This window comes from Asterias rubens, chromosome 1 (assembly GCF_902459465.1).
Source record: "Asterias rubens chromosome 1, eAstRub1.3, whole genome shotgun sequence".
NCBI lineage: Eukaryota > Metazoa > Echinodermata > Asteroidea > Forcipulatida > Asteriidae > Asterias > Asterias rubens.
The window spans coordinates 24,237,768-24,264,720 of NC_047062.1; the positions used below are offsets into that span (position 1 = coordinate 24,237,768).

General features: G+C 40.5%; 1 protein-coding gene across 3 annotated transcripts in view; it reads left to right on the forward strand.

The window, feature by feature from the left end:
• LOC117290488 (ral GTPase-activating protein subunit beta-like) overlaps window positions 1–26,371 on the forward strand; it is a 32,172-nt gene extending 5,801 nt beyond the window's left edge. For 2 of the 3 annotated variants that reach the window (XM_033771909.1, XM_033771916.1), the window contains exons 6-26: window positions 438–824; window positions 4,304–4,590; window positions 5,590–5,732; window positions 6,652–6,749; window positions 7,330–7,479; window positions 9,431–9,581; window positions 11,167–11,246; window positions 12,530–12,670; window positions 13,556–13,722; window positions 14,781–14,951; window positions 16,039–16,222; window positions 16,852–16,946; window positions 18,090–18,214; window positions 19,678–19,930; window positions 20,793–20,966; window positions 21,629–21,791; window positions 22,634–22,789; window positions 23,516–23,779; window positions 24,331–24,463; window positions 25,221–25,337; window positions 25,984–26,371. In XM_033771909.1, coding sequence (XP_033627800.1) covers window positions 438–824; window positions 4,304–4,590; window positions 5,590–5,732; window positions 6,652–6,749; window positions 7,330–7,479; window positions 9,431–9,581; window positions 11,167–11,246; window positions 12,530–12,670; window positions 13,556–13,722; window positions 14,781–14,951; window positions 16,039–16,222; window positions 16,852–16,946; window positions 18,090–18,214; window positions 19,678–19,930; window positions 20,793–20,966; window positions 21,629–21,791; window positions 22,634–22,789; window positions 23,516–23,779; window positions 24,331–24,463; window positions 25,221–25,337; window positions 25,984–26,101 — 3,557 coding nt within the window. In that variant the 3' untranslated portion in view covers window positions 26,102–26,371. The remainder of the gene's footprint in view (window positions 1–437; window positions 825–4,303; window positions 4,591–5,589; window positions 5,733–6,651; window positions 6,750–7,329; window positions 7,480–9,430; window positions 9,582–11,166; window positions 11,247–12,529; window positions 12,671–13,555; window positions 13,723–14,780; window positions 14,952–16,038; window positions 16,223–16,851; window positions 16,947–18,089; window positions 18,215–19,677; window positions 19,931–20,792; window positions 20,967–21,628; window positions 21,792–22,633; window positions 22,790–23,515; window positions 23,780–24,330; window positions 24,464–25,220; window positions 25,338–25,983) is intronic. The other variant, XM_033771924.1, reaches the window with a different exon arrangement.
• The last annotated feature ends 582 nt before the right edge of the window (window positions 26,372–26,953 follow it).

A 26,953-nucleotide genomic window follows, 5' to 3' on the forward strand; every position in this document is an offset into this window, starting at 1 on the left:
TGTGTGATGGGGGTATTCTGGCTGGTAACCTTTTTCTGCCAAGCAGTATATTGCAATTTTTAATAGGAATATGCCCCAGCGCGTTCTCTACGCTCTTCCTCAGAGAACCTCTTGGCCGAACATCGCACTGTCTCCGGAGCTGGTTCACATGATTTTTCTGCCGCTGCTCCAAATCTATGGAACTCATTACCATCACATGCAACTTCACATAAACAATTCAAGAAACTACTAAAGACTCACTTATACAGAAATAGCTGACTGGTTTATTTCACTTTTTATTGGAACATCTTGAGTTTGGACTTCTTTGTTGCATCTTCTGTAGGCGCTTTGTAACCTTGGGAAAAAGGCGCCTCATATAAATGCTGATATGTAAGTATGTATGTATGTATGTAATGCTTACATCACAAACCAAAGATGTTTTCTTACCCTTATTACAGGTATATCAACCTACACGAGTACACCCACTGATCCACATGGTGCCCGAACGCCCACTCACCCAACCGGCGACACGCCCCCTCAAGGGCGTAAAATCAGCAGGAAAGAGCAGATGTCTACCAAACCAACCAAGGAGAAAGTGACGTCAAGTCACCCACCGCCGTTGTCGTCCCAGGCCTCATGCGCATCGTTCTGTACCGAGGATACTGGCAGCGGGCGGAGCTTCCCAGCCCCTAAGAGGTCCGAGTGTAACAGCGTCCTCCACCTGTTTGGGGCGTGGTTGTTTGAGGCAGCGTTAACCGGTTGTAAGTCCCGCAAAATTCTCCTGCCATCCCGGCGGAGATCTTTAGCTGTCGATGCCTGCACTAACACAACTAACTTTCCTTTCGGTATGTCATCTCATTTCATCTCACTTTGTTTACACATGGTGTGTGTTTTTGTTGACACATAAACACTAATTATTTATATTTGTTAATTCCATGAGGTATGACTAATTTTGTTTTTCGAAACTGTTTGATTCCTTTTTGAATTTGATAAGTTTTCATGATACTTCATGATAAGTTGAGATAAACATTTGTATGATTATTCAAGATGCACAGTGATTTTAACAGATACTTTCTATCGTGTTTATTTTATTATGTTAACAAACATAACTCCAAACTGAACTTATTAAGGCAGTGGGGCCTTCTGTGAAATGTTTACATATTTGATGATTTTGTTCTGACGCAGACACTTGTTTTACTTTTCTTTTCTTTCTTTTGTAGATTTATTTTTGCCATGGCAAGGTCAAGTGTTCTTTGTCTAAATCCGAAAAAAAATCCTGAATCACCAAAGAAATTGGTTGATTTTGAGTATTTTGTTTAAATCATTGAAAAATGAAAAATAATTTGCACCACCTTAAAGGGAGTGTTGCATTTTCTGCATGCTAGGCATCGACAGTTTGTCCTGGTTAGGGGTAGCTCCCCCATTTCATGTTTGTGCTATGGCTTTTGGATTGAATGCATGCTGCATGTACAATATCTGAACCCACTTCACTGCCATAATACCACTGCCATAACACCACTGCCATTGGAATTTTTTAGAACCTATTATGTCAGTTCTCACATCACACAAGACAGAGGTATGGTAGAGATGAAAAGTTTGCATTGGGGATAAAGAATATTATTATTTTTTTTTTTTCCCCAATACACCGATGTGTGTTAGCATTGTATACTCAGTACTTTCCCGAGTCCTGTGAAAAAATATCACAGGCATATTACTCGGGTGGGATTCGAAACCACGACCCTTGTTGTTGTTGAAGTGTTATTGTTGCTATTACTAGCACAGTGCCTAAAAAGGGCCCATTTCAATTTGTTTACCAAGAAAACAATTTGATACAAAAAGTTATGATTTCCCAACATTGCCAACAGTTTTCTTCCCAAAATCAAATCTACATGTTATTAATGCGTAAATTGTTTTCTCTATAAAAAAGAACAGGAAAAATAGAATTCAATGCCTCAGGGAATTTTCTTTGGGATTTGGGGGTTGAACAAAGTGCTAGAATACGACTCGAACCAATGACCTCTGGATTACAGGCTGGCGCTCTACCAACTGAGCTATCTAGCCCTATGTTGGCGGTCTCCCCATTTTGTCAGTATCTTTATTCAGGTTTTTTATTCCCCCAAAAAGACCTAATCTTTGCTATTGCTCATAACAAGCACACTGACCTGAATGTTTGCTGAAGTTTTCGAACAATTGTTAATATAGTATAGTGTGCTGTGTGGTGTATTTTGTAGCTTTGACTTAGAGTTTAAAATACTAATTAGCCAGTCAAAAACTACTTGCTAAACATTATAACTCCCTCCCGCATACTTCTCCCCCCCCCCCCAATAAAAAAAAGAAGTTAGATTTGTTGCATGTTTGCTTTCCCATTTCCAAAACTGGGGTGAACCTTTTCTCTAATAACAAATGGTTATGGGTTTCTTTCGGCCATTTATGGGAGTCAAATTCACATACTAACCAGTGTTTTCAAGTTCATCTGTCTCATAATATTCATTGTGACCGAATTGTGAAAGAATACATTAATCAAGTCACATCCTAACCAGTGATTTCAAGTTCATCTGTCTCATGAATATTCATTGTGACTGAATTGTGAAATAATACATCAATCAAGACGCTTCCTAACCAGTGATTTCAAGTTCATCTGTCTCATGAATATTCATTGTGACTGAATTGTGGAAATAATACATTAATCAAGTCACATACTAACCAGTGTTTTCAAGTTCATCTGTCTCATGAATATTCATTGTGACCAAATTGTGAAAGAATACATTAATCAAGTCACATCCTAACCAGTGTTTTCAAGTTCATCTGTCTCATGAATATTCATTGTGACTGAATTGTGAAATAATACATCAATCAAGTCACATCCTAACCAGTGTTTTCAAGTTCGTCTGTCTCATGAATATTCATTGTGACTGAGTTGTGAAATACATATTGTACATAAACATGTATCAAGTCACTTAGCAGTGTTTTCAAGTTCATCCGTCTCATGAATATTCATTGTGACTGAACAAACTATAAACATGTGTGAAACATTTCATTTTGAATATTGAACTGCTCTGGTTTTTCTGTTGTTGCCCTAAGTTATATTATTGTCTTTCTGATATCAAAGAGTAATTATTTGTTTTTTTACATGTAATTGAGCTCGATAGATAAGCACACACCATGGTTCTTGACTCTTGGTCGTCTTTTGAACAATTTAGTTTCAGTTTGGACTTCCTGTATATACTCAATTATTGAAGTACACAGTGACTGAATATGGAATGCATTTAAGCCAAAACGGCTATTGATTTGGATAATTTATTAGTTTCAATCTTACAGAGGAATATCTCTGCATGAAATATTGTCAAAAGTTGAGACCCATATTATATATTTGGAGATGTCCTGTGGTTGCTTGGACCGTCGGATTCAAGCAGAAAATTTACACTCGTGTCATTAAAACTGAGAAAGGGTGTTTTTTTAAAGTTAACTTAGTTTGTCTGTTATGGAAGCTTAAGGTATTAAGCCTCCTCTGATGGTAATGTTTTAATAACTTTAAAACTCTAGTCCATTTTACTGTACCAATGGTAAACGAGCCAGGTCTTAGTAGCACTTAACAACTAGCTTAGTACAAAAACTGCTTGATCAGATGCAAGTCGTTAATGAAGTAGTTGTTGCTATAAGAGCTTTTTATGTATGTAACAAGTTAGTCTTTAAAGGCAGTGAACACTATTGGTAATTGTCAAAGACCAGTCTTTTCACTTGGTGTATCTCAACATTATGCATAAAATAACAAACCTGTGAAAATTTGAGCTCAATTGGTCGTTGAAGTTGCGAGATAATAATGAAGAAAAGAAACACCCTTGTCACACGAAGTTGTGTGCTTTCAGATGCTTGATTTCGAGACCTCAAATTCTAAATCTGAGGTCTCGAAATCAAATTCGTGAAAAATTACTTCTTTCTGGAAAACTACGTTACTTCAGAGGGAGCGGTTTCTCACAATGTTTTATACTATCAACAGCTCTCCATTACTCGTTACCAAGTAAGGTTTTATGCTAAAAATTATTTTGAGTAATTACCAATTGTGTCCACTGCCTTTAAGTACTATTACTACAACCTTCCTTGTTTTATATATCAGACTAACACAACTATATTTTATTACTGTACCAATGGTGTGTGCATATCATTCAGGCTGGCTGTTGGTCAGGAACATATTTGGTTCTGCTTGACTCTATAAACCTCTTGCACCTTCAGAACTATTGGGTAAATTTTTCATAACCTTTTTGAGAGAATCTTGAAATTATTCAGTTTGACTTGACATCTTTCCGTACTTGCTCATTTCAAACAGGCAAGGCATTCAAGCGCCATCATTCCATCGCTGTACCTGACGCCTCTCGCGCTGCTCACATGAGCGATCTCAGAGGGGTCTCAATGCAGGATCCGTTCTCCGCGTCCGTGGCAGCCAACCCTCTCTTTGATATGTCAGAGTTTCCCGATAACTATGAGGCGGGGAGAGCAGAAGCCTGCGGCATGCTGTGTCGTATCTTTACCAGTCGGAAGTCGTGTGAGGAGATTCAGCAGGCCTACCTGGGACGATTTTATGTGGCTTTCAGTCAGGGAGTCCGGGTTGATGAGGTAGGTCTTAAGGCCATGTCACACGAAGCAATTTACAGGCAACCAGGGCCCAATTTCATGGCTCTGCTTACGGTAAGCACAGAATCAGCGCATACGGAAGCAGGGAATTCTGTGCTTACGGCAAGCGTATTTCACGGGTTAGCGGCGAATTTTGGCTTCTGCGCATGCGTACTCCACGTTAATAGGCATTCTACGCTTACAAGGCTAGCACAGAAATTCGGCGCTTGCACGTAAGCGGGGAATCTTGATCGTAAGCACAGAATTCGGCGGTAAGCAGGGCCATGAAATTGGGCCCTGTTCCAGGCAATCTCCAAGAAGAAAAGTTTCACAGTTCAAAGCTCACCTATTTTTTCTTGTATAAATAGTAAGACAATGTTTGAAAAATTACCCATGTGCTACCTAAGTTGCCTGTAGCGTGCAATGTAGTTGGTTGCTGCCAAGTTGCCTTTAAAAGATGCCTTGTTTGACAAGGCCCTTACAGAGTAATTGTACGTCCACATTAGTATCTTGTTACCTCCAAATAATCAATCAGAAAGACTACTAAGCCAGAGCTACTGGTGCACTAGGAGTGAAACCACAGCTAGATCGCCACTTCTACCTTTGCCCAATGCCATGGAGCTGCTTGATCTCAAAAAGCAGCTAAGCACAGCAAAATTATGCTTAGCAGAATAAGGTCGCCAGCTAAAATACCATGCCAGATGTACAATTTGTGACTTGTATCCTGCTGATTGATAGAGGTTTATATTGTGATGGAAAAAAAGCCTTTGGAGTGCCATGGCATCCCGGGGCAATATAATCCCCATGGGGCTGAGAAAGATTACAGAAATTTTATGGGCCCAACGGCCAGAGCTCCAATGTAAAACGGAATTGATACGCTATTATATAATGCGCTATATAAGAACTAGTTAATGTTTTTATTAGTAGTAGTATGGCTGAGCTGTTGACGTGTTTCATTTAACAAATAAATTCAATCTTTTCATACGAATACTCCCACTGCAGGGGCTGAGTGGTCAGGTGCTATCCAGCATTCTCTACAACTCAACCAACTTACTGCGCATTGATCTGAAAGGAGTGCAGGTACTGATCCCAGACATCATCACAGCTCTACAGATTGTGCTGCCTGAGAGGGAGATGAGATTCCAGTAAGTTCCAACTGTCAATATTTCTTTTTTACCTGCGGAGAAACTTATTTAGAAGTCTGTGCCAATACCTGACAGGGACGAGAATTTTCATACTTTGATCCAAGTCCAGACCTGTTTATGTCTACCGTATGAAAGAAGTAGCTTTTATTTATATTTATATGAAGAAAACCCTGCTCTTTTTCTTTACTTCTGAGGATATTGTTTCCAAAAGATCCTTGAAATTTATACCTCCAGGGTTTTCTAAAAGTTGAAAATGTCATCATTTCAACATACTTCCTGAAGTGTGGAGCATGATGCCCGGCAGTTTAGCCGGTGATGACTCTCACCCCGGACTTTAGCACTATGTTTTTTATATCACTCGTTAACTAAGGACACCAAACCTGCCTCAGGTTCAATTCACCTACATTGTAATATGTACACAGCCACAATCATGGTACACATTTTGTTACATAGACACCAAATGAACAACAGATAAATTTTGAGTCAACTTTTTGCAGATCAACGCAGGCACTTCATATTCATCATTGACACAGCGATTGTTAATTGATATACAAATTACATTGAGATAATTGCTACATAAGAACCACAGAATGGCAACCCCGAGTAGGAAAAAGATCTAGGGGCAGACCGAAGAAAAGATGGAGGGATGACATAACAAAGTTGGTGGGGGGGACCTGGACAAGGATAGCAAAGGAACGGCATACCTGGAAAGATCTGACAGAGGGCTACATCCTGCAGTGGATGGACAATGCCTAGATGAGATGAGATGAGATGATGAATTGCTACATCAGTGGTTTTCAAACTGTTGTTTATAAAATGGACACACACTAAATCTGTACCAATAATTGTGGCTGTACACATATTTGTAAGTGATTGTGAAATGTGGGATAATCATCTTAATGGAATCATTTCCTCACAGGTCTCTGGTGTCAAACTATCAGCTACGTCGGGCATCCATTCATCTATTGCTGTCCATGTTGTGTTTGCCTCATCACTTTAAGGATCTACCAATACAAGGTAACCCTCACCATATACAATGGATTTGCACAAGATGCATTGAAGAACAGCAACTTCAACCAAGATTTATATTCAGTCCAACACGGCCTAAACAGAAGATGGTAATACACCTTAGTTGAAGTTGTTTTTCTTCATTGTATCTGAAGAAGTAGTTGTTGCTATGAAAGCTCATGCAGATGTTTATTTATAGCTAGTCTTGAGTCCTGAGTAAGGTGATCCTTCGCAGCATAAAATTTGGCTATACTGGGATGGTGCAGCGTGGCGTCACAGCGGTCAGGTGCAAGTGAAGAAAGAAAATAAACAAAGTAGGGGACAAAAAGCACAAGAAGTTGACAAAATCCAACAAAACTTGGGTGCAGGTTAAAAAGCTTGACTTGAAAATTTAGAGGAGCATTCCTGGAAGGCGTTGGATGGTGTAGCCAGAAAAGCAGCCGCAGGCAACTGGTCAGTCATAGAAGTGCTACATTTTAATTTCCTTTTTGCAATTAATTCAAAAAACTGGCTAACCACCACTTATTTTTAAGTCCACTGAAAATTCAGTGAATTTGTATCTACATTATTTTGATGTATGACTTTGTAGATCTGATGACTGGGAAGGAAATGATTACAGAGGATCTTCTTGGTCGGCCAGAGCTCGTGACGTTTCTCTCCCTCAAACCTAAGCTAGTAGATCTCATGATTACAGCAGTACAGTGTGAAACGGACTCCTACAATACACAAATGCTCCTGGGTAAGTTTGTTTACTATACATGTAGATACAGAGGTGACAGTGACAAGTACCTTCATTCCTCTAGAAAATACCTAAGGGCCCCATAACCAACCTCGTTCCCAGTGGTGATCGATCTCACCGCGTCATTTTTTCCCAGCATGCCTTGCTCGATCATAACCCCTGGAATTGGCAAATTTAAATGGTCTATATGCTAGCACATTTAAATGAGCCATTAATGAGCATACATATTCATTTTTCAATATTTTCTATGCGCGCACGCATGTCTTTCCTCTTAAAGAATGTTTTTGTTTTAAAAAAAATGGGTTTCTGTCATAAAAAACGCGGGCGTGATCAGCGTAATATGCATACCCATTTCCTGAGCCAATCAGCGTTGTTTCCCAGTACATCCCTCCCAGGGGTTAGTGACGAGAGGTATCAATACGGCGCGCCGTCCATGGTAGCGAGGCTGCCCCATAACATATCCCAAGAGGACTTTTATATTTGTCTGCATTGTTGAGGGCACTGAAAGGGTTAAGTGTCTTGCTCAACGACACGGGAACAAGACCAAAACTAAAACTTCGCACCTAAAGTCCAGTGCTAATTCACACTATTTGTACAAGTGTATCTTTAGTATTTTGAGTTATTATCGCAGTTAAGTGTGAAACAGATTCCTGCAATACATAAATGCTGCTGGGTAAGTTTGCATTATACACTGCAAGTCCAATGAGGCAACAGTGGCAAGTGTCTTCATTCCTCTAGAAAATGCCTTAGCGTCCCATAAAATATTCCATGAGGATGTGTCATATTTTGTCTTTATAACTTACCTCTTGCTTGTTCTGTATTCTGGTTGGCTGAAACACGGTCACATGGGATGAACTAATAAAGTCTCGCACGCGTGTTTTGCGGGAACTAGTTCCCGAGCAGGCACTAGTCTTTGAAAATAGTGCCCGGTTACAGCACCCTCTCTTGACTTGAACCGTGAACAGCAACTACAAAACTTCCTTTCTTTTCCAGATTTCTGTTCTTATTTCACATTAAAGACCGAGCTGTGTTATAAAACACATATTGATTGGCATAATTCGGTAACTAGTGTACATGTACGTCTATTTCCCCTCGGGCCGGTGAGTGACCAGAAGAGGGGCCTATTTCCCTCGGCCCTCGGCCTCAGGAAATAGGTCGCTCTTCTGGTCACTCAAAGTCCCTTGGGGGAAATAGACGTACACTAGTTACCTCATTACCAGTCAATATGTGTATAATGTTCTTCATGGAAAATGTTATTGTTTGAAATACTGATTTTGGGCTGAACAAGGAAAACTTATTACTTGTAGAGCTGGATTTGAACTATTAATGACCTCAGGATTAAAGTACCGGCACTCTACCAACTGAGCTGTCTAGCTCTATGTTGTGGCCTTCCTATTTCTTAAAAAAACTTTTTTCTTGGGTGCCAGTCAGAAGCCATGCAACCGTTAGTTGCTGGCAGCCAGGGATCATCTCCAAGTTAATGATACAACCTGGGAAGCGGCAGCCAGGGGATCACCTTAAGGGGACTCAACTTATTATTTCAGATATCAAATAATAAACCACAAGGGAAACTTACTGGGTAAATTTTAAATGATTGGGGGTTGAACAAAGACAAAATAGCTAAAGCAGGATTTGTGCTAGCGCTCTACCAACTGAGCTAACCATAAAACCATACTTGTATAGCACAAATCACTATGAGGTCCCTATGCGCTGTCATCAATTTAACAATTCCTGCGTCTGTATAAATACACCTTATTTCACCTTATTTCTGTGAGCTCTTTTGCTGACATGTTACTGCGGCCTGCTTACTTTTGCACTTCATAGTACGATATTACTCACATGTGAGGCTTGTACTCGAAAAGGAAGAAGAAGAAGAAGATTTAGTTTAAATGATTTGTTTGAAATATTGTTGAAAGAGAAGTTTTATTTTAATCCGACTGTCGTTGTGTAGGAGCGATGCATTTCTGTGTACTGGACTCGGCAATGTCTGAGGAGATGGAAGCGATGCAGGCTGAGATGGAGCAGCAGAAAAACATCTTGCATGAGGAGGAAGAAGAAGAAGATTCAGATGAAGTGACAAATGAGAGAGAGAAGACAAAGAGGTCTGTTGTGGTTGCTAAATTTTGTAAATTATGTCTTGGTAGAAAAGGGGAAACAATCGTGTTTGAACAGAACATACATGTTATCCTGATCTATAAGGTTTTTGTTTTTACAAATTCGTACAGTGTATACACCGATTGCGTTAACACCATGTGTATATCTACTTTGCTGTTTAGATTTTGTTCTTTGAAAACTTCTTTAAAGACATTGGACACTATTGGTAATTGTCCAAGACTAGCCTTCACAGTGGGTGTATCTCAACATATGCATAAAATAACAAACCTCAGTCGTCGAAGTTGTGAAATATTAATGAAAGAAAAAACAACCTTGTCGTACCATGGTCACACAAAGTTGTGTGCTTTCAGATGCTTGATTTCGAGACCTCAAATTCTAAATCTGAAGTCTCAAAATCAAATTCGTGGAAAATTACTTTTTTTTCTTGAAAACTACGTCACTTCAGAGGGAGCTGTTTCTCACAATGTTTTATACTATCAACCCCTCCCCATTACTCGTTACCAATTAAGGTTTTATGCTAATAATAATTTTGAGTAATTACCAATAGTGTCCACTGCCTTTAAGTTAATAAGCAGGACGTTCTTTTCAGAACTAAGTAGTCTCCCGAATTCAGAACTCTCCTCCGCGGCAGTAGAGTGAATAGCAAGACAAGTTAAGAACAAACTCTACCTGGCAAGTAGATACACGTGGTGTTACTGTTAACCAAATATATATTGATACATCAGCACGCAATGCCTACAAACCTATAAATTAAGACAGCTTTTCTGAATAAGTGACGAGAAATGGTCAACACTGAAAGCCCTTTAAATTTTGACTTGATTTGTTTAATATTGACAATAATTATTAATATAAAATTGATATTGACAATGACTCGCTTAGCCAAAACTTACTGCTTAAATTTGGTTTGTATAGCACATAGAGACAATTACTAGGTCACATGATTTGGGGCAAGCTTTTGCGTAGTTACATCAGAGATGGCGAACACCCATACAAGGGTTTACCATACAAAAGGATACCCCAAACCATTCTTCATAGCAACTGTGTCTATATAGTCTGACGAATTCAAATTGAAGGGATACCTTGTGACCAAGCAAATCATTGTACAAGACATTCTAATCTAATTCACAAATGGCTTATTTCACCACATACTATGGGTGGCACGGTGCAAAAAGCGCTCGCCTCTCACCTAGGTGACCCCGGTTCGATTCCCAGTCGGGGCCATATGTGAGTTGAGTTGTGCGTTGGTTCTCTGCTGTGCCACGAGGGTTTTCCAGACTATCCGGTTTTCCTCCCTCATGAAAAAAATCAAACACTTTCGATCTTAGCTGTGCTCCGTGGTCATAATGGGTTGATGTGGCTGGCAGCTGAATGCGCCCTTGCATGCCTGCTTCTCGAACACCTTGTAGCCGCGTCCTTCGCAATTCAGCTCTAGCTGCGAGTAAGGACGATTAGCCCCCCAAATTATTATTATATTATTATTATACTATACTTATTGATTCTATCGCATATTTTTGCTGTCTGCCTGTGATATATTCATGCCAAGTTAATGCCATAACACTGATCTTTTTACAGGGATAGTGAGATTGATGACAAGCGTGCTAGTGGTACTGGGAGTAGGACATCCTCTCGCAGCTCTTTCACTGGTAGATCAGGTAATAACCTTCAGGGATTTTTTGTTGAAACGTAGCTGAACAGGAACAATTTGGTTGGTTTCAGCTGTATGAGATCAGCCAGCTTGGGATGGGTTGTGTTGTGACTAGATGACGTCAAAACAACTTAAGTTGTGAAAATGGAATTAGGTGTTGCAAACTGCTCCATCAACCAAAAGGTCCTATGGTATGAATGCCGAACATAGTTAATGGCCTGAAGTTTCGACCCCCCCTAGCAGAGTCTTTCACAAAGGCTAAAAGATAGCACTCAGGAAACAAATTAAGTTGTGAGCAAAACTAGGCTTGAATAAGGGAATCAATGTGTGGTGAAGAGGTTTTCAACTAGTGGTTTAATCCCAACGAGGCCTGGTTCTTGATAATTTTACCGAGACGAAGTCGAGGTAAATTATAAAGAATCAGGCCTCGGCGGGTTTAAACCACTAGTTGAAACCGATTCAACACACTTTGATTCCCATTCATAAATACCTTTTTTATCAAAAACATCATCACTTTTTGGTCAAAAAGTAAAATAAATGCAAAGATTATAATTGTTATAATTTCTTTCAACAAAACACCCCTGCAGCTATGAAATGGTAAAGCCCTCCGCCGCCCTCGGGTAAACAACTCCTAATGAGGGAATGCTGTGCACGTCGCGCGTATCGCGTGATGTGGCACAATTGTTTCAGCTGTTGCTCTCGACCAATAGGAATGAAGAAACTGTCTTATAAGAACAGGTGCAAGGTCGCGTGTCACGCCCCTGAATTAACACTTTTTACCGGTCATAAACAAAGGTTTATACACACCCACGTCACACGCTCTCCACCAATAGGAATAGCGAAACTGTCTGAGGTATTTATGAATGAGTTGTAAAACAGCGTATCAAAAACAATAGGTGGCAACCCAAAATTCAGGCAGGTCGCCAAACTTTGTTGAAGTGCTCAAATTACAGGCTCAATTGGGGGCTCAATTGGGGGCTCAATCAGCCGGCAATAGGGGGGGTACATGTACATGGTCAAGTGCCTGAATTTTGTGGACTGCATAAAATTAAGCTGTATATCCTTTATACATAAGATATACCCATAAGGTGTTACGGGTTTAATAATTGCCTTGTATACAATGCTAAACACACATCGGTGTATATGGGTAACAACCAAAATTTATACTTGATGCGAATTTAACATCTATTAATATTTGCTTCATTAGCTTGATTTTCAGTGACTAATGGGTGCAACTAAGTCCATTTGAATTTTGATGGTATCTTTTTTTGTTATCCTACATTTGTGTAGATTCAGCTTGGATCATCTTTGTACGCTGCTGTCACTTGGTGTGTCAGAGGCTGATGTCAGCGTGGAGTACTGATTACACAGTCGCCTTAGCAGCTCTGGAACTCCTGGCTGGACTAGCTAAAGTCAAGATCAAGATACAAGGTTAGAGAATACAGTAGGGATGGTGACAGTGAAACAACGCTTTGTATCTAAAACATTCTGAGTGATATGTCGCCCGTCTATCTTTTGGATTGTATTGCCACCCATTTACCATCAAGGGAATGTCTATGGTCAAACCAGGCCATAACTGGGCCCAATTATACAGAGTTACTTGAGCACAAAACATTGTTACACATTGCTTAAAAAATTTCTGCTGAGCGAAAAGAATTGGCAGGATACCTGTCACAAATTGAACATATGACATGGTACTTTGACTGGTAACCTAATTCAGCTAAGCATGAATGTTTTGTGTGTTTAAGCAGCTCTTTGAAACTGGGCCCTGGTCAAATCATCCCTAAGAGTCGAGTAAACCATTTACCACTGACCATACGATCATCATCAACAGTTGATACCTACAAGCCTAATGCCTTTCTGCTTTATCGAAAAGAACTGTGTTTTTAGTTCATGAGTGGATACATTACTTTGCCAGATCATAAAAAATAACAGATAATTGAGCAACAAGAAATGATTGATTAACTCATACAGATGGCTTGGGTGGCTAGGGCGTAAAACACTTGTCTTTCACCACTGTGTCCCTGGTTTGATTTCCAGCTTGGGCCATATGTGAATAGAGTTGTGTGTTTGGTCTCTCTTATGCCATGAGCGTTTTTTATCCAGACCCTCCGGTCTTCCTCCTTCCAGAAATATCATACACTATCAATCTCTGGCTGTATTCCGTGGTCATATAGGGGTCGATGTGGCTGGCCCTTGCATGCTTCTGGCTTGAAAATTATGTAGCCTCTACCTTCTCAATTCAGCTTCTTATCTGCGAGTAAGGATGATTTAGCCTCCCAAATTATTAAAACAATTACCTTAAATTATTTGCAGATTCATTGGAATGTAAGCGAGCTGTAAAGTGGATCTGTGATCACATTGTGTACCAGTGTAGCAGACCGTCCATGTATCATTCCAGAGATCTACATTCCATTATTGTAGCTGCGTTTCACTGTTTGACTGTCTGGCTGATTGAACATGAAGATCTCCTCAAGGATAAGGTGAGGCTTTGAAAACTAGTGATTTCAGAATTTTAAATTTAGACCAGTAAAATAATTTGAGTTCCATTTGTTTGCAAAAACTTTCTTCAAGAAATTTACTTTGCTTTAAAAACCAAATATTTCGATTTGGAACAACTGCATGTACATCATCGTGTGCCTGAACTAATATAAGGCCGTGTCCGAAACAACGACTTCAGCTACAGCTATGTCTAGATCAGCGCGTCTACCAGTGTTGAAGAATAGGCAGACGCGCGCGATCTAGCCGTAGCTGTAGCCGAAGTCGCCGTTTCGGACACGGCCTAAGAATGTACAGTTCTACACCCTTCTTCTTGGCACACAAGGTCCTTTATTCCAGTAACTAAAGGCTCTAAGCAATCAAATTAATCCTGACAAAGAAATATGGCATTAATGCCATATTTTTGTTGCTAGAATTCCCCCAAAGACATTTTTTTAGAGTGGCTACTTAAAGGAACATTACAGAATTTGTTTTGCTAGCAAAACAGTGGCTGGCAGTGTAAGCACTTTATGTAATCCACCATATACATAAACTGACAAACCTGTAGAAGTTTGAGATTGATCAGCCATCTGGGTCATGAGAGAATAGTGAAAAACCGATTACACATTTTGCTTTGCATCGATGCCAAAACAAAAAATGAATAAAAAGCTCCCCGAGCGATAAACTTCAAACGCAACACTAGACTATTTATTTCTCATCAAATATGAAATTTTAGACAGAAATATTTCAAGGGATGTTTTCTACCATCATCATCATTAGACCGTGTAAGTTTTACATAAATCTGTGATCTTTACGATTTTTGTTTCTTACCAATTCTCTGAAACGTTCCTTTAACACCAGGGCGCCCATGGAGAACAGTTCTGAACTGATGGGGCTCCCCTGGTTGAATTAGACAAAATAAATAAAATTAAAAAAAACACTAACATTTGACAACCAGCTCTGTTTTTGATTCTCAATGTTTTTTTGTTTTTCTTTACAAGTTTGATCACTTGACAACTCCATCCTACATAGCTTATCTTTTTGTTATATTACAATTTTGAAGGAATGTCTGCAGTGCGTTCTGGAGGTTGTAGAGCTAGGGATATCAGGCACAAAGTCACAGCGCAAGGCGTCTGTAGCGCCAGTGTTCAAGCAGGACAAGGAATTGAAGCCTGCCTCTATGAGAGTCAAGGATGCAGCAGAAGGATTGCTGGCTTGCATTCTCTATCATGTGGTAAGAACTTCATTCTTACTTATAGACTATTTTGGATTTGAGGCATTGCATGGTGAGGTATCAATGTATAATTGGTTTGCGGTAACACCATGTGTATGACTGCTTGCCAGGTAGATTGTGGTCTTTAAGAGTATTTGTTCAATCTCATGAACCAATTCTACAAAATCGCCATTGTTAACTCACTCAAGTATCCTGACGTCTCCTGACGATGACTAGAGCAAGCTAATCGAAACGTTGAGACCAACCCAAGAACTGACTCCGCGGTAGTACAGTTAATTACGATCCTATATTAAGCGAAAGTAGTAGTCCCAGCCTATTTCTTTACCATCCGCCAAGGTAATTGTTAATAAGCTGGACAGTTCTTTTCAGAACTGAGAAGTCTCCCGAACACCTGAACAATCTACTCCGCGGTAGTAGAATTAAGCAAGACAGTTCTCTAAGAACAAACTCTACCTGGCAAGTAGATACACACATGGCGTTACCGCAAACCAAATATAAACTCACTCAAGTGTGTTTACCGTTTTCTCAGAAATTGGGGGCTACTTCGTGCTAAACAAATGACAGGTTTGTTTAGATCATATTTTGTTTTTGTAATTCTTCCTTTGTGAAATTGGAGTCATAAGACCTTGTCACACATGGCAACTTTTGCTGGCAACTTGTAGGTAAACAACTGCAGTGCATGCTGCAGGACCACTTTGGTATCACATGAGTCATTTTTCAAATGATGTCTTACAATCCCCAAGAATATTAACATTATATGAACATTCAAATGTGAATGATTCTCCTCTTGGAGATTGCCTGGAACTGGCTGCCTTAAGATTTCCCTCGTGTGACATTACCCATAGGCTGCATACAACTATTTTTTTTTTTTTTAAATTGTTTTTAATGCAAGTCGCCTGACACACAAGGCCTGAAGGCCACTTCAAGGTGTGGGCTACAATTATTTTTGTCCAGAGGCCATTGCCACCTACTCCTAGGGCTGAAACACGGTTAACCCCTTTACAGTCCATACGGATGTAGGCTTGGGTATCATCAATTCGAACTATTGCTTATGAGCGTCACCTACCTTCTAAACCTTTCTCTCCAGGGTTGCTTCCCCAACCCCTGTGGTCCAGCCTCCATAGGATCACTCCTTGATGAGGAGTCATTACTCAAGTACAGCATGTCTGCTAACAGCCACTACTTGCAGCAGCAACCGACCTTCAGGTACTTTGTACTTGAGAACACCACCCTGGTGGCTGTACTGGAGAGACCACTTACAGATAACAGTGGTAGGTAGCATTTCACTCTTAATATTGCTGAAAACTCATTTATTTAAATTCTCATACAGTTAGCTCATTACATGTCTTGACAGTAGATTATTCAATGTATAGTTTTTTATTGTATTATATATTTCTTTTTTGTTGTATATGTTATGTTTTTTTTGTTCTGCGCCTCAGAATAGGGTCATATACACAAGATAGATGGCGCATTATAAATGCATTATTATTATTATTATTAAAATTGCAAAGTGGGATGTCCAGGTCAGGTGCTATGGACTGCCTCCAAGGTCTGGTGTTTTTTATTAGCAGAGCGTGGGTTTGAATCCGGGGCCAAACTTCAGTGCTCTGCTTATTGCCAAATTCTGCTCTTACGATCGTCATTCTCCGGTAACGTGCAAGCGCTGAATTTCTGCGCTAGCTTTGTAAGCATAGTCTGCTAGTAATGTGGAGTATGCACGTGCACTAGCCAAAATTTCCTGCTAACCCGTGAATTATGCTTGATGTAAGCGCAGAATTCCCTGCTGCAGAGCCATGAGATTGGGCCATGGTCTTGACACTTGTGTCCATAAGCGAGACACATATTATCATTGCTTTGTACACTGGGTGGGATTAGAAATAAATTTCCTTTGGTTTTACAGATGAGATATTGCCAACAGTTACCTCCATTGTACGGTGCCCTACAGGCCGGCATGTGTGGACCATGCAGCTACGACACTGCTCTAAGAAAGATAAGGTAAATAGGTAGCAACCTAGCAATTTTTCCTTAGCAGGGCCCAATTTCATAAAGCCTGTGAGCACAAAAATTTGCTTACCATGAAATTTCTTCCTCAATAAAAACAGGATGACCAACCAAATTTCCAAATTATTTTCAGGATAAGCAAACAACAGCTGTCAGTAACAAGCAATATGCAACAAATTAAAATTTGGTTGGTAATCTTGTTTTTATCAAGGAAGGAATTTCATGCTAAGCACATTTTTGTGCTTACAGGCTTTATGAAATTGTGCCTTGATGTGTTATCTCTTGACTCCATGTGCCTTTTTTAAGAGTCATTTTGCAAAATAAAATATTGTACAGTGTTTGATTGATTAGATGATGTTACTGTCAAGGGAACCTGGAAAATACCCACAAAGAGGGGATGTAAATGCCAAGCTGGCAACCAACAAATCTCTCTCATACAAACATTGGTTGAACCTTTTTGATTATGAATTGCGCAAATCAAGAAATTTTGATTCAGTAACTAGACGACAATTCTAATTTCAGTCAATGTGAAATCAGTGGTTAGCTTGGTAGGATTAGAACCCACAACCTTGTGATTGCAAGTCCTGTAGTCCAACCACTAGACCACAGTGTATGTAAGTGTCTGTAAATGTCAGTACATCAGACATATGCATTTCTAGAAATACACAAATCAGAAGGTCACTTTGACTCCTATATTTTATGTGCTTTACTGTATAGACCGTATTGAATATGACGTCACCGTTCAAATAGATGGCGTCTGCGAGCGTGTGCGTGTGGGTTTGCGTGCTTGTGCCGTAGAAATCAAGCCGGGAACGCTGCGTGCTGCGTGTTTCTTTGATGTTCGCGTGTAAACGCGCATACGGTTTGCCCAACAAGATGGCGACTTTCATAGCAGCAAAGGGGTTATTCAATGTGGTCTATACCCTGTGCAACTAGTCTTTATTGTCATGGATAAAACTTAGTATCATTTGTCTTTGACTCTATGGATAGTCGACCAAGAATTCTTTTTAGAATTTAAATATTTAAATTGATATCCTTAATAAAGATCTTACATCTTTGGTGTTTGTTTTTTTTCTTCGGTGCTTTTGCCAATCGAGTTCATCTTCTAATCTCTATCCATTTTGATTATTTGTACAGACGGACACGTCATTCCGTCTGACGACCATCAACAGACCGGAACCAGATGACAATGTGGGCACTCACCATGAAATCACCTCACGTCACTTCCCAGAAACTGTGGATAAAATTCCTCTCACTCAAGCGTAAGAATGACCTCAGATTCCGTCTTTTTCTCTTGGAGTGCATGTTATCTGGGTTTTTTTATTTTGTATCATGCAGTCAGTCTTTAGGAGGAACTATTAACGTGTAAACTTAAAGGTAGTGGACACTATTGGTAATTACTCAAAATAATTGTTGGCATAAAACCAAACTTGGTAACGAGTAATGGGGAGAGGTTGGTAGTATGAAACATTGTGAGAAACGGCTCCCGTTGAAGTGGAGTAGTTTTCGAGAAAGAAGTAATTTCCCACGAATTTGATTTCGAGACCTCAGATTTAGAATTTGAGGTCTCGAAATCAAGCATCTGAAAGCATACAACTTCGTGTGACAAGGGTGTTTTTTTCTTTCATTATTATCTCGCAACTTCGATAACCGACTGAGCTCAAATTTTCACAGGTTTGTTATTTTATGCATATGTTGAGATACACCAAGTGAGAAGACTGGTCTTTGACAGTTACCAATAGTGACCAGTGTCTTTAAGGGTACAACTATGTAAAAATCTGTTTTGGGAGGAGCGGTGTGTCTGAAAAGAAAATGGGACCACACTGGCCTTTCAGAGCATTTCAAAGTGAACACTGACTAAGTTCTTCGTGCGTTAACCCGCTGTTAAAACATAGGATTCAAACTGCCTTTAACTGCCAGTCAATCTCGGTGGTCTAGAATGGCTAAGGTTGTGGGTCGAATACCACCTGAGTATTACCCCTGTGGATTTTTTTCACAGATTGAGTTTACAGTGCTTACACACATTGGTTAAGAATAAAACCAAATAGTAGATTAAATTCTTATTCATAAGTACCTCAGACAGTTTCGCTATTCCTATTGGTGGAGAGCGCGTCACGTGAGTGTGTATAAACCTTTGTTTATGACCGGTAAAAAGTGTAAATTCATGGGCGTGACCGTGACCTTGCACCTGTTCATATAAGACAGTTTCTTCATTCCTATTGGTCGAGAGCAACGGCTGAAACAGTTGTGCCACATCACGCGATACGAGCGACGCGCACAGCATTACGTTATAAGGAGTAGTTTACCCGAGGGCGGCGGATGGCTTTACCATTTCATAGCTGGAGGGGTGTTGTGTTGAAAGAAATCATTTAACAATTATAATTTTCGCATTTATTTTACTTTTTGACTAAAAAGTGATGATGTTTTTGACCGAAAAGGTATTTATGAATGGGAATCAAAGTGTGTTGAATCGGTTTTCAACTAGTGGTTTAAACCCGCCGAGGCCTGGTTCTTTATAATTTACCTCGACTTCGTCTCGGTAAAATTATCAAGAACCAGGCCTTGTTGGGATTAAACCACTAGTTGAAAACCTCTTCACCACACATTGATCCCCTTATTAATGCTCCTGATGTTCTTGCCACTTGAATAGTAAAATAGAAAGTAAGTAATGTTTTTCTTTCCGAATCACCGCCTTATGTTTAAACTACTTTCTTCTTGACTGTAGTGATCAGAGCATCCCATCCTTAGAAGACATTGAATCCGACGTGACAAGATCAGACCACCAGAAACTAGAGCATCTGATTGATGAGCAGACAGAGTATGAGAAGTTCGTCTGTGAGACAGCGAGGGAGGAGATTGAGCGAGGGGGCTTCCCCAATGCGCGGACGGAATGCAAGCCACCCAATCCATGTCGTGAGTTCAGCTCGGCCAGACTCATTCTATCTCACATGGGATACCTGAGTCTAGACTCTCTCAAGGTGGGTCCCAAATTGTTGTTTTCCTCCATAGAGTTATATATATAAGAACTAGAGGGCGCACTGGTGATGCTGCTTGCACATGACGGAACCGCAAGGAGACACGTGCGCCATTCTGTATGTGCGTTGAATATGAAGTACACGTTGGAGTTTGTGTTTATTGAACGCTGACACGAAGCTGTTATGTCAACTTACAAAAAGGCCGCACAACACATGCTGAGCAATGCTGTTTTGTCAACTTAGAAAATGGCCGCATGCGCGCATGCTGTGGCGCGCATTTAGGCCAGTGCGCCCTCTTGTTCTTATATATAACTCTATGTTTTCCTCTCACAGTCACAGCTAAAACTGAACATGCCATCTTCATCCTTTGATTGGTGCTTTAGGTGTTTGATGCACAATAAAGCTAATAATTGTCAAGGAGGAACACTTCAGTTATTGATTTAGTCAAGGGGTTTCTGGTACCCATTGCTAATCAAATGATTGAAACTGACATGAGGTCAGTAGAAGATTCTATAGTCTACAATCCAGGCCAAAATGCTTGGGCCACGTGACAATAAACAGATCCCCTGTTCACTTGTTTACTCCGCTACCCTGCTCCCCTGGTTAATGTTTCTAACCCCAGCTGGAGCGCAGACCACACGATTGGGAGCCAACTTTGGGCCGGGGGGGGGGGGGGGGGGGGGGGGGGGGCAGGGACCCAACGATTTACGGCCGGGATTGTAGCAGTTAAATATTTGCAGCAGAATGTGTAAGGTCCTACGTTGTGATCCCATCCAAGATGCTAGGGATTTCTTTCTGTATGTTTCAGAAAGCATGGAATACACAGTACTCATTACACGTCTGTTCTTATTTTATCTTAACTTAGGAGACTTCAAACACCCCAATCCCACCTGCAGTAGTTGCACTTGATAGCACCCTTGGTAGTTTTGCCAGTGATCTGAACCTTCTAGACGCTATACCCAGCCGCACGTACGACACTGCATTCCTCTTCTATGTGAAGGCGGGACAGTCTAGTGCAGAGGAAATCATTCATAATGTGGTAAGTCTACTCGGTCTGTACTATCATTGCCAAGAAATATCAAGAAAGTATTAAAGTTAAATAATTTTATCACAACATTAATACAAGGTTCTAATATATCGCTTTATCACACCCCTAGGCGTGCATCAAAGCACTCAGGTTGTTTTCTGCAAGGTATGCGGAGCTACTTTTTGAAGTATGAGACCTAATCTTTTGTAGTTTGCAAGGTGCTGTGGCACAATATGCTGCAGATCAGACTAGGAACACTACGGCGAACCCATTGTCTTTACTCAACACACAGGACCAACCGCTTTACGTCCCATCCCTAGGACGCAGCACAGTTTAACAGTGTCTTGACACTTAAGGAAGACTCTTCGAAACTCAAACTTACACTTGCAATTTTACAATTGCCAATTAACTTTTTAAACTATTGGAGATCTATTGGCAGGAGTTGCTTTTTCAGAAATGCCCATAAATGTCATCAAGTGCTTTGTGCAATAATTCCATTACAGACGCATATAAAATGGCAATTTGGATAACCTTTTGGTTTGCAATTCGAGCAAAGTTCTACTGCCATGATGTGAACCATACATGGGATACATCTAGGAGACAGTGCAGGAGATTAAAATTGTTGACACAGTACCATCTAGACTTGATTCAAATGGGACTTATCTATTCCACAGACTGACAGATGTAATGTGCAGCCACAGTTCTTAGAGTTCTTAGGTCTTCTTGGATGGCCAGTTGATGTTCATAAGCATGCTGGTTGGACAGGGAATGTGGCTACGAGCTGGAAAATGACATGTGCTAAGGAGAAGGATGGCACATCAGATGAAAGCACAGAAGGTATCCACTAGTTTTGTTCATATTTCTTTAAAAAAAAGGAATAATAGGTTTTTAATCCAAAGGATATATTGTAGTAACTACAAATGTAGATCAAGGCACTCTATAGCATTATCCTTGTTCATCAGTCATACTTCATAAATCATTTCCAAGACTGCTTATAAAAGCGCTAAGGGGTTAATCCTACCTAATACAATCTCAACCCTCACAAAATTGCATTTAAAGGAACACATTGCCTTGGATCAGACGAGTTGGTCGTTGAAAAGCGTTTGAAATCGTTTGTTATAAAAATGCATATATGGTTATAATACAGATAATTCAAAAGTAATTCAAAATGGCATGGTTTTCCTTTTACTTTGCGAACTAACACGGTCGGCCATTTGACTCCCATAAATGGCCGACCGTGTTAGTCGTTGAGGTAAAAGGAAACCACGCAATTTCGAGGCATATTTGTGTAGATCATTGTATTCTACTTTTACAACATCTTTCTAACCATACATTTTAAATCAAACGGTTAAAAGCAACTATGATTAAAGGTCTTTGCTCAAGGACACAAATGTGTTGTGGGTTCAAATCCCACTGAGTCAAGTGTTTGTTGCGGGGGGGGGAGTGGGTTCACAGGACTCTAGGAAAGCATCGAGTATACAGTGCCTATGAAACATCAGCGTATGGGTTAAACACAAATGATTTTCGTTATCCCACATACAAATTTAATGTTTACCAATCTATGACCCTACCTTTTAAACAGTATTTCAAAACATGTTCACGTCTTAGATCAATGAGCATCTTGAGTCGCCCGCAGTAAGGTTTCTCAATGTCTTGTGTTGTTTCTCTCCTTTTTGCAGATCCTCTAGCACAGTCATCGGAATCACATGGTGGCAGTCTTTATAACGGAGAAACCCACGTACTATACCATGCTGATGTCATGTCCGAGATAGCATTTGTAGTTCCTAGTCTTAGACATGCTGGCCATGGAAACAGAAGGCATTCAACTGGAGACGGTTAGTTTGGTCTTATTCCTCCTACATTTATAAGTTATAATTTATCCCCGGTGTTATGTAACGCATGTAGAAGGACCCCAGTGCACTTATCGAAAAGAGAAGGGGTTCGCCCCGTTGTTCCTGGTCCGATCGGCAGCAAATTTTGCCACAGCACCTAGTAAAACATTACATGGTGCTATCAGAATTAGTTCTCATAATTCAACTGTAGTCTCAAATCTTGCAGGAAATACTGTATATGTTACAGCGCCAGGAGCGTCACCGAGTATTAAGAAGCCACCATTATTATTTATTGTTATGGTTTCAAAACAGCAAGTACATGCGATCGCATAAAATATCTTAACATAACAGAAGTACATGGCACCAGTAAAGGCTAAAAACACATGAAAAATTCACAACTAAAAATTAAAATAATTTAGCCAGTCAGTATTTCAAGATAAAAGCAGAATGCCAACGATTAATTTGTCCTAAATTCCAGTAAAAAAATTATCAAATAAAAATAAAGCCTACTTGATTGTAACATCAGTCCATCACATTAAGAGAGGTGACAGCGGCTACCAACTGCGTCTCTAGCTGCAAATTGAACGGAAATCAACACTAAGAAATCTGAGGAAGGATTCACGCATGAATCAATTCTCAGATTCAAATGTTTTGGTGTTATTGGGGTCTGTTCCTGAATTTGGAATGAGAAGGTCAGTCAAAATAATCTCAATTTGTGAAATATTTCAGCTATTGATTCTGAAGAAGTGACCAAGCCATCCCCGTTGCTTACCCACAAGAGTAGCAAGTCACTCCCTATGAATCTACGCTCCTTGACCCTGGAGCTACCCCCAGAGACTGCTCCGCCCAGCACACCACCCCAGGTCAGCCCAATGAGCTCATTGGAGAGAGGGAGGAAGTCTGTACACAAGAAGGGGTTAACGGTGGGCCCTGAGATCAAGGTTTTGATCGTCTGGTTGGAGACTTTTGATGACCGAGAAGCTTTCCCTTTGAGTGAGTATAGAAGACGTACCTTGAGTTTGTTTGTCTGTTTGTCTGTTTGTCTGTTTGTCTGTTTGTCTGTTTGTCTGTTTGTCTGTTTGTCTGTTTGTCTGTTTGTCTGTTTGTTTTTATTGTCAAGGGAACTCCGTAAGAGGATCAGAGCATATTGATTGAAGCGTTAAGTTGTCAATCTTTTTCAAAATCAACACTACTCAAAAGAGATCTACACATAGTGCTACCAAAAACCTTACTTGAGTATACTCCACGCATGCAAAGATTCAAGGCAACTCGGCAACCTCCCACAAGGGGATATACACACCAAGCTGGCAACAGCCGAACTTACTTATACAAACTTTGGTGTAACTTCTGTGATTATGAGTTGCACAAAAATACAACCTTGCTACTGTACAAACCGTACATTAGATTTACTTATAAGTGCAATCTTGAAGAAACTTTGAATGCCCCAACCATTTTACCCTTTAAAAATACTTATGCCAAAAGGTACTCTTCATCTTGAGGGTGATTTTAAATGTACAGGTGTTGATTTGTTGCCTTACCTTCAGCTGAGCTCCTTGAAGAAACACAAACCGGCCTAGACACCTTATGCCAAGTGAAGCCTGTCCTTGAACCAGTAGTCGTTCTGATGTTCATCCACCCCTTGAAGAGTGGTCTCTTCAGGATCCACATGCATGGCAGGTAAGCTGGAGTGAGCTTCTTTTGGGTGCGTTCGTTTAGCTTACCTGGGTCGACCTTGGTCTGCCCCTGGTGCGTTCGAATAACTTTGACGTCATTCCAGGGGCTCACCCGGGTCAGCCCCCTGAGCCCTGCTTGTGGAGTGGGTCACTTGGGGCTGGCCTGAGGTGCATGACGTCACCACAAGAGGGAGAGTGTGATTTTGATTAGCTCTAGTCAGGGGCTCACCCGAGTGAGCACCGCGGGGTCGACCATGGGAAGCTAATCGAACGCACCCAAAAACTGATCATTCTGTCACCTCGTCCCCTGTCTACCCCTAATATTATAATATCATTAATGCACCAAGTTATAAACAATAAGGGAAACTGACCGGGTAAATTTTGTTCAAATTATTTTGGGTTGAACTTACTAGAGCGGGATGTTGCACCTGCGACCTCGGAACTAACATGCCGATGCTCTACTACTTATCCTATCTAGCCCTGATGTTGGCGGTCTCTATTTTGTCAAAATGTTCCAGGTTTTCCAGACAGAAGGCATTCTATTTGTAACTGCCGTTTGTGTCCAGGTATGCATTATGGTAAATGAAGGCTGGTGTCAATGCTAGACAGAGACCAATACCAACAAAATTTGGGCTCAACCAACAACATGCTTGTAATAATTGTCAATCACAGTACATGTACTAACCTTAAATACAGCCATGGATGGCATTTACATCATCAACTAAAAGCTAAATGTTGTTTCTTCAATGATTTACTTCCAGACCGAACCAGGCCATACCATTAGTGGACGGTATGGTGGTTAGCCGTAGGTCTCTCGGGACGCTGGTCAGACAGACAGCCATTAATGCTTGCCATAGGAAACGAATGGAGACAGACTCGTAAGTAGAACGATTTCACTTTAGCCCTCTTCACACTGTATCTCTTATCCCTGTGGAATACATGGACTTTTTTTTTACCCCAACCATTACCCCAGCGCACTTTCACACTGTCCCACCAGGTCCCTATTCCACAAGATTTCGACTGCATGTTTCAAGAATACCCTGGGATTTTATCGCTTACTCCTACTTGGGAGCAGGGGTGGGTATTCCCCGGGGTATGCTCATTTTACCAGGGCAGAACGGGGGCAGATCATTGAATAAAAAGGCAAGCCATTTATTCCCTGGTGTCGTTACCTGTTAATAGAGTAGTTTGAAAAGGGCTTTTGTACTATGGTTTCACTATATCTGATAGCCACTGCTTTGTCTATCACTAGGGGTCGATTTCACAAAGAGTTAGGACTCGTCTTATCTCGATTTAGGACAAGTAACTCGTCCTAACTTAGGATTAATCTTAATGTCTGCATGCTAGAGTGCAGGGTTGGGACTCGTCCTAAGTCCTAAGATTAGTCTTAAGTTAGGAAGAGTTTTGTGAAATCGACGGCAGATTTTTATTTTTTTTCAAACTCCTTTCTTGTCTACCCGCTTTTATGAAATTCAGCTTGCTATAATGACAACATTAAACATCTTCATTCAATCCATTTTGCAGGTATTCTCCACCCCATGTGAAGAGGAGACAAAAGATACAGGATATGGCTTATAAGTATCGCAGTCGCCTCTCAGTGCCGGAGTTCTACACTGCGCTGTTTGCTGACAGTAACAAATGATTTAACCAACACAAGAGTTATAGGTTTTGTGCCATTGCATGGCGAGGTAGCAAAGTGTATTTTGGCTTGGGTAATACCATGTGATGTATCAATTTTGCTGGGTCAGTCCCCTAGTGGAAACATTGAAACCTAAAATTTACCCTCTGTGTGGCAGTGATGTTAACCCTCTAATGCACCTCTTATTTTAGTGATAAATTTATCATGAAGACAAGTTTGATGTATATTCAGTTTTGTTTTTCAAATGTCAACCCCCCCCCCCAAAAAAAAAAAACTGAGTGGTTGTGCAATCTTTACTTGTTGTTTAACAACAAATTCTGAAGCAATTTAAACAAGCCAGGAGACATCCCTCAATCCACAAGCTGTGTCAGTCTTCTGACAGACACTACAGCAGGCTCGGCGAAGTGCCAAGACCAATATTATACTCACTCACAAGAGTTGTGGGGACTTGGTTTTGGCCGCGTATTTATTCCGTTTTCTAAAGAATGCCCTTGTGGGGGGGGGGGGGGACCCAGTTTAACAAAGTAAAACGCGGTGTTGACATTTGGTTCATTGTGTTAACGTCCCCACAACTCTGCGTTGCCAGAATACAGGTGCATGTTCAATGCACAACTTTTAGCCATTGAGAGATCTTCCCTTGACCTCAGTGAGGGCGCATTTTGAACTGTTGTGATGTCGGATGCAAAAGGTAGACGGAAAAGGAGACCCAGTAGAGGCCCAGTAGAGGACGTACGTCATGGACTTTGGTCGTGTGAATAAAACATTGTATGCATTGCATTTATGTTTGACATTGCATTTATGTTTGATGTCGGGTCAGATGTCAAATCGAAATCGAGGAAAAGCGCGCGACTATCT